This window comes from Myxine glutinosa, chromosome 3 (assembly GCF_964187855.1).
Source record: "Myxine glutinosa chromosome 3, kmMyxGlut1.1, whole genome shotgun sequence".
Classification (NCBI taxonomy): domain Eukaryota; kingdom Metazoa; phylum Chordata; class Myxini; order Myxiniformes; family Myxinidae; genus Myxine; species Myxine glutinosa.
Genome location: NC_136263.1, coordinates 48,758,509 through 48,771,438, shown reverse-complemented (window position 1 = coordinate 48,771,438; position 12,930 = coordinate 48,758,509). Strand labels below are relative to the sequence as shown.

The window sequence follows — 12,930 nt, the reverse complement described above, 5'->3', positions numbered from 1 at the left end:
TGAACTATTGCGACAATTGATCCTGGTGGAGGAATTCCAACAGTGCGTCCACGAGGACATTAAAGTTCATCTGGAGGAAAGGAAAGTACCAAAGCTGTATGAGGCAGCAACCATGGCGGATGACTATGCCTTAACCCACAGGATGGGGTTCCACAAACCTAATGTCTCACCTAGACCGAGCCAGGGGAGCTATGGTACATCAGGGGCGGAGAACGAAACTTCATGGGGGCGGCCTTGAGATGAATATTACGACCACTCTGATACCACGACTTCTAGGAATCCGAAGACAGCAGTTCCAAGGCAGACTTATTCCCCGGGGGGCTCGAGACAAACCACGAGGTTCTCCTCCGGGCCTACTTGCGCTTTTTGCCATAAACCTGGACACTTGATGTCTCACTGTTATGCTCTGGGAAAGGAAAATCAGGAGCGGAGTTTGACAATGCAATGGCAAATGTGAGTAATCGTCCTCAAAATGGTTACCAACCATTTATTGTCCCCCGTCGCACAGTGGAGCGAAAGGGGCACTATGGTTTTCCCCTCCGTCCGTGTGTGTGCGTGCGTGCAGGCATGCGTGCGTGCGTGCGGGCATGCGTGCGTGTGTGCATGCGTAAGCGAAGGACCGCATTCGAATTTGGTGTGTGGTGCAACCCATGTCAAAATCCAAGATGGCCGCCGCCATGTATGTCTGAACCTTGTGAGATGAATATCTTGAAAAATAAGCGAAGTACCAACTTCTAATTTGGTGTGTGGGTGTATCTCGGCATAAGGAAGAATGCTAATGAAAATTAGGTCGCCACGTCAAAATCCAAGATGGCCGCCACCATATATATGTCTGAACCTTGTGAGCGAAATATCTGGAAAAATAAGCGAAGTACCAACTTCTAATTTGGTGTGTGGGTGTATCTCGGCATAAGGAAGAACGCTATTGAAAATTGGGTCGCCACGTCAAAATCCAAGATGGCAGCCTCCATATATATGTCTGAACCTTGTGAGCGAAATATCTCGAAAAATAAGCGAAGTACCAACTTCTAATCTGGTGTGTGGGTGTATCTAGGCATAAGGAAAAACAACAACAACATGCACTTTAAGGCCATTTTCCCTGCAAGAGCGGGGGTTAGCCTTGCGGTCCCCATGACAATCTTCTCCATTTTGCCCTATTTTCTGCATCTCTCCTTGTTAACCCCCTTGCCCGCATGTCTTCTTCCACCGTCTTTAGCCAAGTCTTTCTCGGTCTTCCCCTACCTCTACTTCCTTCTACATTCATTTCCATCACTCTTCTCAACCAGTCACTTTCATCCTTCCTCAACACATGACCAAACCATCTCAACCTGTTCCTCTTCACAGCATCAATCACAGGCTCTATTCCCATCATCTTTCGCAATTCATCATTTGTCTTCCTCTCTCTCAGCGACACTCCCCACATCCACCGAACCATTCGCATTTCCACCCTTTCCAGCCTTCGTTGCTGCTCTACATTCATGACCCATGTCTCGCTCCCATAAATCATAACACTTCTCACACATGCAGCATACACCTTTCCCTTCAGCTTCAACGACACTCCCCTCCTCATCAGCATGCCACTCAGTTCCCGAAACTTCTCCCATGCACATCTCACTCGAGCAACCGTTGCCGAGTCTGATCCACCTCCATTCAGCATGTCTCCGAGGTAGCAAAATGTTTTCACACCTTCCAGCTTCACGCCGTCTCCAAGATCCAACTCAACATTTCCTCCATCTGCAGCTCCCTCTGTGCACACCTTACATTTGAATGTGGCTGCCACACTGGTTAATGACCCTCTCAGACCACTACATTTTTGATGAACCCACTCAGCGCACATTGTACATTGAATGGAGTTCACTCCGACACCCTTCCTGCACACAGCACATGGCCACTTCCCAGTTCTTTCCACCTCACCACATGCTTTACCACTTGCCATCACCTTCGTCTTTCCTATATTCACCTTCAGACCTTTTGTCTCCATACTTTCCTTCCACTTGTTCATCTTTTCCTTCAGTCCATCCATACTTTCCGCAATCAACACCAGATCATCTGCATACAACAACTCCCATGGTAAACCCTCCTTTACGGTCTGAGCCAGCACCTCCATCACAGCTACAAATAGTAGTGGACTTAGTACCGACCCCTGATGCACTCCCACCTTCACCTCAAACTCACCACTGTTCCCGTCCTTCGTCCTTACAGCTGTGCGCGCTCTTTTGTACATTGCCATCACAACTCTGATAAGAACATAAGGCATAAGGAAGAACGCTATTGAAAATTGGGTCGCCACGTCAAAATCCAAGATGGCCGCCTCCATGTACGTCTGAACCTTGTGAGCGAAATATCATATCATAGCATGTTTTCTGCGTCTTCCACTTTGTCAACTCACATCACTTCCCCGACGGGGGACCGAGGCGTAACGCTTGTTTCAGAGGGGTTTGTGTCACTGGATGGAGCCTCGACTAACCGGCGACCTGTTAGGGTATTGAGGGATACAGGAGCACATCAATCTTTAATGCTTGAAGGCATCTTGCCATTGTCAGAGGAGACGGCAACTGGTGATAGTGTTCGCTTGCAGGGGATTGGTGGCTGTGTTAGAGCTCCACTTCATGCCATTCAGTTGGAGTCCGACGTGGTGTCAGGACCGGTCACCGTAGGTTTACAAGCCACTCTTCCTGTAGAGGGAGTATCTGTTGTTATCGGGAACGATTTTGGCCGGTGGTCAAGTTTATGGTAACCCGATGGCTGTTAAAAATCCCAGTAGGGAAAATAACACCACCCCAGTTAGGGATGGCGACGAATTTGGCAAGTTATCTGTAGGTGGACTGAACTTCAAAACAAAGGAAGATGTTGTGGAGTCTGCCTTCAGCAAATATGGACCGCTTTTGGAAGTGCTGCTGATAAAGGACAGGGAGACACAAAAGTCAAGAGGGTTTGGCTTTGTCACGTTTGAAAACTCAAAGGACGCCAGAGAGGGAGAAAAGGATCTGAATAGCAAAAGGTTGGAGGGTCGGACCATAACAGTAGGGAAGGCATTTCATAGGTGTGGGATCTGCAGAGGAGGACCACGGAGTCGTAGTTTTGGTGGTGGCCGCAATTGATATTATTATGGAGGTTCCCAGAGTTACGGCAGCTCCCGAAGGAAGGATTGTCAGAGTCGTGGCCGAGAAGGAGACCACTATTCATATGACTACCGTGACAAGCGGTCCCACCGTAATTATTATGAAAGTTCGGAAAAATTGAAGCACTGAATGCTGCGGAGCCGCCGAGCCAAGATTCCTACACGGATTAACCGTGAACGCCACTTGCAGGGGATTGGTGGCTGTGTTAGAGCTCCACTTCATGCCATTCAGTTGGAGTCCGACGTGGTGTCAGGACCGGTCACCGTAGGTTTACAAGCCACTCTTCCTGTAGAGGGAGTATCTGTTGTTATCGGGAACGATTTTGGCCGGTGGTCAAGTTTATGGTAACCCGATGGCTGTTAAAAATCCCAGTAGGGAAAATAACACCACCCCAGTTAGGGATGGCGACGAAACAGTTCGTTTCGTTCGATGGCAACAGTTCGTTCGATGGCGACGAAACAGAAAAGTTCCTAAAGGCGTCCATGTAGTGAACTTTCCTGCACAGACTAACCGTGAACTCCACGTTCCTAAAGGCGTCCATGTAGTGAATACTTCCAGGCCTCACCACCCCAACCATCATGGAACCTGGCTTTCAGCTCGGCCTCCCGGGAAAAGTGTTGTAGTTTTGCTTGACTTGGGATTTTGATTAAATACAACCACCTTTAGAGGCCATTTTTCCCCGCAAAGCGGGGTTTGGCCTTTTTCGGGAACCGTGGTTGTTGTTGTTTTTCGGTCCCCTATTTGAAGCAATGTTTTACATTTTGATTTTGATTTTGATTACTACCCCTTAACCTTCATTCAAAAAATGAAAAACAAAAATCAGAGATTGATGAGATGGAGTTTGGCTTTGCAGGGGTTCAACTTGGAAATTGAGCACGTAAAGGGCAGGGACAATGTCGTTGCTGATGCTTTGTCCAGAGTGAATTAACTTTGGAAATCTCTGTGGGTTGTGTGAAATGTTGTTGCTTTATTTTTGAGATGTTGATAATTGTTGCCCATGGGAATTGATGATTTGGATTGTGAATTTACTTTTGTTTTTAAAAAGTTTGCATGCAAAGAAAGTTTTCGCTGTGTTCAAACTTTCTTTCTTTGGGGGGGTGGGGGGGGGGGGGGAAGTGTTAGGATTCGTAACTTCCGTTATTGTGGTTTTCACCCACTTGACGTAGTTCTGATATTATGTACTATTATTATCTTCAAAAGGCTTATTATTGAGGAATGGTTATTAAAAGTTAAAAAGGATAACTGTAAGTGAAACAGGAAACAGAACGAGAAAGACGAGAAGGTGAAGAGGAAGAAGCAGCGCGAGCAAAGTCGGGGAGGACGCGTGACGTCAGCGCTCCGTAACGAGCCAGGTTTACCGACAGCCGCGAGGGGATTTTGAGTTCCTGGATGGAACATCCGGCAATAAGAATATTCGCTGGAGTGGAGAAATCTGCGTAGACAGATTTGGGGCGCTGAGATTCCGACGAATCCTCGTCTCGTCTCGTCGCATCGGCTCAAGCTAGAGCCGTCGGCCATCTTGAACCCCGTGCTTCGGACACCTGTGAAGGTTTGCTTCATGTCATCTTCACCCCAACATCCTACCGTCTGTCGGATGAGTGTGTGCGACCGCTTCGTCTCCAATTACGTTGCGGTTTGTTGAGGGAGCGGTGAAGGTGCGCCTCTGGAGGGCGCCGTTGTACAGTTTGGCGGGAAGAGCATCCTTGCCCACTGTACGCGCTTCGGATATCGGCTGGAGAGCGAGATTCGGGCTTCGACCGGATTTCGTTCCATCGACCGCTGGAGCGAAGCCCATTCGCCTTGGGAAAAGTCATCGAGACATTGAGGAGTGTCCTTTTCACTTGTTGGGAGCAGTGAGTTATTTGGCTTTATATAAGAGATATTTAGAGTGCACTCTAAATGGCCATTTGATGTACCGTTATACCTGTGTGTGATTTATAATACAAGTTTGTTCATTTATAATCATTGGTGTGGTTTCACTATTGATTTTCACCACAGGGTAACATCTTTTTCTGCCGGGGTTCCTCTCGGGGTTCGGAGGTTACCGAGACCAGGAGATTGTAGAGGACCCCGTAACACTAGTTGGCTGTTGCTCTTACCGTCACCGCCTCTGACGTGCTGCTTGTCGCAGCCACACCCCGACCCTCGCGCTCCTCCCTCTTTTCAGGCCTACCTCTTGTCACTTGGCTAGTTCGAGCGAACAAAGGGCAGCTAATGCTGCTGGCAGCCAAAGCGTAACAAACTGCAGGTAGCCAAAGCATAGCAAACTTGAGGGATGCCAAATGGGGCGTGGGATCGAGTTTGCCCATGATGTAATTGGAGGGTGGCCGCAAAATGAAAGGACCTAAGCTCATTTCTTTACACAACGCAGATATCACGAGGGAAATGACCTACTCTTACACATACTATGACATAACTAATACTCTACGTGGGCCGACGTGTGTGCTTGTGTTGCTCTACATGTTGCATGCCTCTTCATGGGGGAACTCTGGCCCCTTCTACTCAGTGCACAAGAAAATATTGCTGGCATTCCATTGGTCTTCTTGGAGCAAGAAAAGGAAGAGATAAAACAGCGACAGGTATTTTATGGATCGAGTGGAGGAGTACAATGAAGCATTTGAAATAAGCTGATTATTACATTAGTTTTATATGTCCTTATTTGCACTTCCCTGCTAGCTCGAACAAGAAAAAGTTGCACTACTGCAGAGCAAGGAAGAAGAAGAGGAAGAGCGTAAGGCCAAGGAACTTTTCAGGTACGCCACACTGAGAACTTTGTACTTTTTAATGAATGAAAAAGGTAGGTTTATACATTGTTGTGAATATATCTTCGTTTAGTGTTTTGATTACCTAATTTGAGACAGTATGGAGCCCCTTATTTTATGGTGTGCCACTCTGGTGATCACCATTTCCGTGAGCAGAATCGGAAAGCTGTGTGTAGAAGAGATCACGGGTGAGCACGTATGGTAGTGAAGGGCAGCGTATTTGAAACACTAAGGTCAGGAGGACGAGAGAGTGGACACAGGGAGACTTCCATAATCGGGCATATACAAGGACGAATGAATGCATGTGTTCAACCACGCAGTTGTGACCTTTTTGGACTTAGAAAATATAACATATTGTAGCGTCTCTGGCGATTAAAACTGCCTGATGACGGATAACTGAACCAGGTTTAACTCCGAGGCGCCCCTCAAATTGGCGGTTAACTTACATGCATGGGATGAAAGGATGCGATGCGTTTATCTGAACAAAAAGAAACACGGGTTTGTTACTGTACATCTTATTACTGTAAACCCTACTTACTGTACATCACGATTTCTCCTGCGCATTACACGGCCCATGCTACTAATTATATAATCCTATCTCTCATTCAGTATTCTTTCATCCACCCCCCACAAACGTAACAATATTATACATGGGTCAGACTATGTTTGCCCTCCGTCTGTCCATCCCAGCTGTGATTTTCCACACTTTTTTCCCACATACTTTAGCATATTCAACTGAAACTTGGTACATTGCTTTATTTTATGTTTCAGAAAAAGTTCGAGTTTCAGGGTGTTTCATAAATTTTTCATGGGGTTGTGCTCTTTTTGGGCTTCGAAAATGTCATATATTATACATGGGGCGGTTTTCCAGACTTAACCCCCTTACCCTTTGTTGAAGAATTGTACCTCACTCTTCCATCAGGTTCAAATTTTTACAGAGTTCAATCATTAAAATAAATTAGTCTTCACCAATCAAGTTCCAAGCATAACAGATTTCAATAGTTTTTTCATACTTGCATAAAAATGTTAGAGTTCAAAGTTAATTTAACAGGAGAGAGGATCTCGCACATCAGGTTACATTTTGCCAATTAAGGCATTTACTGCGGGATTCTCTCTCGCTCGACACTTCAGTTGAGCCGATTTTTATACTTCAGCACACGGCCGATTACATCATCATTCAAGGCCAAAGGCAGATACAATGTTTTGGATTATGTCGGAGTAGATCAAAGGTTTTACTACACGCACGATAGATGAACATAGACAGTTTGGCGCCAAGGGCATCTTGACCTTTATATGAAAATACATACACTACATGGCCAAAAGTATGTGGACACCCAAACATCACACCTACAGACGTGCTCGTCAAACATCTCGTTCCAAAATCATGGGCATTAGTATGGAGTTGGTCCCTCCTATGCTGCCATAAAAGCCTCCACTCTTCTGGAAAGGCTTTCCACTAGATGTTGGAACATTGCTGTGGGGATTTGCTTCCATTCAGCCACAAGAGCATTGGTGAGGTTGGTTATTGATGTTGGGCGATTAGCCCCGGCTCGCAGTCGGCGTTCCAATTCATCCCAAAGGTGTTTGATGGGGTTGAGGTCATGTCTCTGTGTAGGCCAGTCAAGTTCTTCCTCACCGATCTCAACAAACCATTTCTGTATGGACTTCGCTTTGTGCACGGGGGCATTGTCAAGCTGAAACGGGAAAGGGCCTTCCCCAAACTGTTGCCACAAAGTTGGAAGCACACAATCGTCTTGAATGTCATTGCAGGGGCGGATCCAGGGGGGGGGAGGGTGCAGGAGTGCACACCCCCCCCCCCCCCTTCAATCCAGGATGAGGGTGCAGGCGGTGCTAATCTGCTGAACTGTTGGACCAGAGAAGGACACAAGGAACTGCAGAAACTTCCAAGAACGCACGAAATGCCGTTTCTGGCGATCAATATTTTACAATTTATTGGGGAGGATCCCCATACCCCCTTGTATTCCCACCCCCGCCCAGCGCTATGGTTTCATGCACCCCCCCCCCCCCCCCCCCCCCCCGTCAAAAAATTCCTGGATGCACCCCTGCATTGTATACTTTAGCGTTAAGATTTCCCTTCACTGGAACTAAGGGGCCTAGCTCAGACCATGAAAAACAGCCCCAGACCATTATTCCTGCTCCACCAAACTTTACAATTGGCACTCGGCATTTGTGCAGGTAGCGTTCTCCTGGCATCCGCCAAACCCAGATTCGTCCGTCAGACTGCCAGATGGTGAAGCGTGATTCATGTGACTCATGGTCATAACTACTGTGATTGAGCAACTACTCCAGAGAACGCGGTTGAAAAATAGAACGGTAAATGAGAGAGGTACGGACCATTTACCATTCACATTCACCAAGACCCTGGTGTTGGGCTAGCGGCTAGGGTGCCAGCTTAGGATCCTAGGATCCTGGGTTCGAATCCCGGTCAATCGCTGAATTAACGCCAAGGGGGTTGACTCAGCCTGTCATCCTTCCGAGGTCGGCAAATTGAGTACCAGTTCACTGGTAATTCCCTGCTTGTCGATAAAGGCGGCAAAAAAAGGGTTGGCGTCAGGAAGGGCATCCGGCCGTAAAACATTGCTTCAAAAAGGGGACCGAAAAACAACAACAACCACAGTTCCCGAAAAAGGCCAACCCCCGCTTGCGGGGAAAAATGGCCTCTAAAAGTTAGTGGTCCTGACGGCATCAGCCCACGGGTCCTAAAATCATGTGCTTCTGCACTTTCACTCCCTCTTTCTGTTCTCTTCACCCTCTCTTTTGCTCAAGGTCATCTGCCATCTGCTTGGAAATCAGCCAACATCACCGCTTTGCACAAAAAAGGTGCAAAAACAGATCCCAGCAACTACAGACCAATCAGCCTTCTCCCAATTATCAGCAAAGTCATGGAATCCATCATTGCTTCAGATATTAAATCTTTCCTCTTCTCCAATGGCTTGATCTCTGATCATCAATTTGGTTTCAGACCTGGTCACTCTACTCTGGACATGCTGCTTCTGCTTTCTCAACAATGGATGGAGGTCCTCAACGCCAAACAGGAAATTAGAGCTGTCTCCCTTGACATTTCACGTGCCTTCGATACGGTCTGGCACCCTGCTATGCTCTCCAAACTCTCCTCCTTTGGTATCCATGGAAATCTCCACGCATGGCTGGCGGACTTCCTCTCTGGTCGTAGTCAACGTGTGGCCCTGAATGGGTTTCTCTCATCTCCTCTTCCTGTTCAGGCTGGAGTTCCCCAAGGTAGTGTTCTGGGCCCTGTGCTTTTTCTGGTCTTCATCAATGATCTCTCTGACTCTCTTGAAAATCCTCTCTATCTCTTTGCTGACGACTCTACTCTCTGTCGCTCCATTCCTCATCCCTCAGATCGGCAGTCTGCAGCCTCCTCACTCTCTGCAGACCTGGACAAAATCACAGACTGGTCAAACAAGTGGAACATGTCTTTCAATCCTGACAAATCTCACACTCTTACAATGTCTCTCCGAAAGGACCGACTGGACAACCCTCCCATCTACTTTCTCAACAATCCTCTCAAAGAAGTTCTGTCGCTCAAGCTTTTGGGTCTCACTATCTGCCATGATCTTTCTTGGGAAAACCACATTTCCAAGCTGGCCTCCAAAGCCAGTCGCCGACTGGGCATCCTCCGTCGTGCGAAGTCCTTCCTTGGCACACCTGAGCTCCTCACCACATACAAGGCTTTCATCCGCAGCTCAATGGAATACTGTTCCCCCCTCTGGGCTGGTGCTCCTGCCTCACACCTTGCTCGGCTTCACGCTGTTGAGGCCAAAGCTTTCAGAATCATTGGAATCTCCTGCGATGTAGTCAATGCCGAGGGCCTTTCACTCACTCACCGCAGGCAGGTTGGTGGTCTTTCTGTCTTCTACCGACTCCTCTCCGGCCTTGCTCCCCCAGCTCTCTCTGTGCTCTGTCCCCCCAATATTCCTTCAGGTCGCACAAGATCTGCCTGCAACCCTCTTCTGGTTAAACTGCCAAAGTCTAGGCTCTCTGCTCACCTTCACTCTTTCATTCCCCTTTTCTCCCGCCTCTGGAACAAACTCCCCCACTCCCTTCAATCCCACTCCTCCCTCCAGGTCTTTAAAACAGCTGTTCACCACCATCTCTTATCTTCCCCCATCGAAAACCTTGATCTTTTCTACCCCCGGTAATTCACCCCAGAGTCCTTGCAGTGTTCATATGTTTTAATCCTCTCCCACCTCCCCCCAAGTCCTCCCGATGTCCCTGCTCTCAAATGTTGTGTTTGTGTCCTTCCCCCTCTCTTTTGTGTCCTTCCCCCTCTCTCCCCATCTTGTCTACCGCTCCCCTTGTTTTTTGTGTTTTGTGTGTCGGTTTGTCTTTTTGTGTGATTAATGTTAGCTCTTTCACGAGCCTCGATCTTGTATACAAAAAAAAAAAAAAAAAAAAAAAGGTGGTTTTTTTTATTCACCAAGAGAGGCACCATTCACTTCCTACATCACTCAGTAAAGCATTACCCAGTGCACACGAAGGGAAAAGAGTTCAGCAATTCGTTCACTTTGTCTGTCTGTCTACAGACATCGGTCTATGATTGAGGAACTACTTAATTTCAATTGAATGTTATATTTTGAACACTGGAACACAAATCATACCACAAACCTACAGTTTAGCAGTACTTTGGCTCTGAATTGGTCAAATTGTATGGAATCTCATCCTGACCGTGCATGTGTGCAAAGAGCAAGATAATTATGTTTTTACTCTGTCTGTCTGTCTGTCTGTCTGTCTGTCTGTCTGTCTGTCTAGCAGTCAAACCAAATAGAAAATCATTTCAAACAGAAAACCTGTTTTTAGCGATGTCATAAAGGAGACAAACAACAGGCACGAACAGCTAATTTAATGTGTTTAATAAGGTGGTGTAGGAGATCGTGAATCAACAGATGTAAACTATGGAAAAACGTCTTTTTTTTTTCTTTCTACTCGCTTGAAAATCTTTATTTTATTTTAGTTGAATAATATACGAAAGAACCCCGACATTTGTGGGGAATATGTTCCTGGAAAACGTCATGAATGTCAAATCGGTGAATGTCGGGGCAATGTTTCAATGGGGAAAAGGAGGATAGGATCCCAGTGGTTCGTGATTCATAAGGGAAATTTTTTGAATTGTAAGAACATGAATGCACATAATTACAGCTTCATTAAAAATGCTTACAAATAAAAAATTTGGGCATAGCCTGGTGTTGGCTTAGCGGTTAGGGTGCCGGCTTGGGATCCTAGGATCCTGGGTTCGAATCCCGGTCGATCGCTAAATTAACGCCAGGGGGGTTGACTCAGCCTGTCATCCTTCCGAGGTCGGCAAATTGAGTACCAGCTTGCTGGGATGAATGATCCCGGTGTGTACCCCGGTTTAGAATAGGTGCACCGTATCCCTGCGCATCGTAAAAGGCGACTAAGGGTTTGCGTCAGGAAGGGCATCCGGTCATAAAAACATTGCCTCAAACAGGGAACCATGATTGTCATGGGGCCCGCAAGGCTAACCCCTGCTGTAGCGGGGAAAATGGCCTTAAAACGATCATTCATTCATTCACTGTGTCCTCCTTTTCTCTGGAATCATTGTAAATAGTGTAAATAAATCCTGTTATTCCTTTCTTCCCAATTCGATCGCCTCTGTGATTTCTCCATTGGCTAAGCGTGGTACGAACGAGATCGCTAGAACCGGGGTCACCACATAAACGGCACAGATCACGTGTACGCAACGCTCGGCGTCTCAGCACACGTGATTCGTGCGGGGCTTATTTCCTCGTTTCAGGGCAGCGCGAGTAATTAGGTAATAGTGATCCTAGTCCTAAAACCCTATTTCGCGCTGTCCGGGAAGGACGTCATAGGTCCCAGGTCCCGTCGGCCAGTCAAAGACAAGGGGACTAATCCCCCCTTGGTAAGGGGAGAAGGCCGGCGCCGAGATCCGCAACAATTGGTGTCGGGGAGTGGGATTTGGAACCCAAACCAAATTTTTTTGGACACATTTGGCCAAAATTAAGAGCGACCAAAATTTAGTATAAAAATCCAAATTGTATTCGTGCCATGGCTAGCCAAAGCGGTCGGATGCCGGTGGGGGTAAATGATGAGGTAGAGGGAGAAGAATTTATAACCTAGGACCCCCGGGAAGAATTGGAAGAAATGGAAGAGGCAATTGATGAGGGTGCGATAGCAGAGGTAGCAGGGGAAGAAAATGGCGGCGCCTCGCACGTAGTGGCGATGGCCGAGCCCGCAGCGCCAATAGATATGGGCCTGTTTATGATGCAACTCGGGGTGTATATGGGAGAAGAATTAGGTAAATTGACTGAAAAATTGGACGCCCGGAGTGACAAATCAAAGAGGGAAATAATTGACGCCCAAAAGATTGACATGAATAAAATAAATGGGAGAATGGACATCCAAGAGGGAAAGATGGATGCGCAAAGTGGCCAAATGAAAGAAATGAAAGACGGGTTAAATAATTTGGAAAATAAAATGGGGGGCCAATTGAAGGAAATGGGGGACAAATCCACCCAGGAAATAAAACAAATGGGGGGTCAATTGGAAGAGGTGAAAAACGGGCTGGAAAGCAAAATGGACACCCGAGGGGAGTTAATAAAACAGATGGGGGAGGACATAAGGTGCAGGTCGAGCGGGAAAGTCGCATTGGGTACGCGACGGGGTAGTGCGACGTGAGGAACGCGTGGAGAACCGGGTAGAGCAGAGCGTAGTTAAGTTGACCGGAATATAAATCGTGACTTGGGGTGTGAAAAAGCCGACGGCCGCCGAATTGGAAAATTTTATTCAATGTGCGGTCGTCGAGCTTAATAAAGAAAAATAAATTATAATTGAAATTGGGGCTGAAGAGACGGCGGAGTTAGAAAATGTATCACGGGAGGTCGAAATTGAATTTGTGCAAAGTCTCTATTCACATCGTGATGCCGTGCTGCCTAACCCCAATGAAAGTTTGCAGGTGCGGTTGCAGGAGAAGAGAATCCCGAAGGTGAGTAGGAGCGTGTATGGCGCGAAAAAGAAGGTGAGTAAGC

At 47.1% G+C, this 12,930-nt stretch overlaps 1 protein-coding gene across 12 annotated transcripts in view; it reads left to right on the top strand.

The window, feature by feature from the left end:
• The window catches only part of SRRM1 (serine and arginine repetitive matrix 1), a 254,277-nt gene that overhangs the window by 51,130 nt on the left and 190,217 nt on the right, over nt 1-12,930 (top strand). For 10 of the 12 annotated variants that reach the window (XM_078774000.1, XM_078774003.1, XM_078774001.1 and 7 more), the window contains 2 exons: nt 5,629-5,701; nt 5,799-5,875. The exons of the other annotated variants lie outside the window; for them this stretch is intronic. In XM_078774000.1, the coding sequence (XP_078630126.1) occupies nt 5,629-5,701; nt 5,799-5,875 (150 nt within the window). The remainder of the gene's footprint in view (nt 1-5,628; nt 5,702-5,798; nt 5,876-12,930) is intronic. 12 annotated transcript variants of the gene reach the window in all.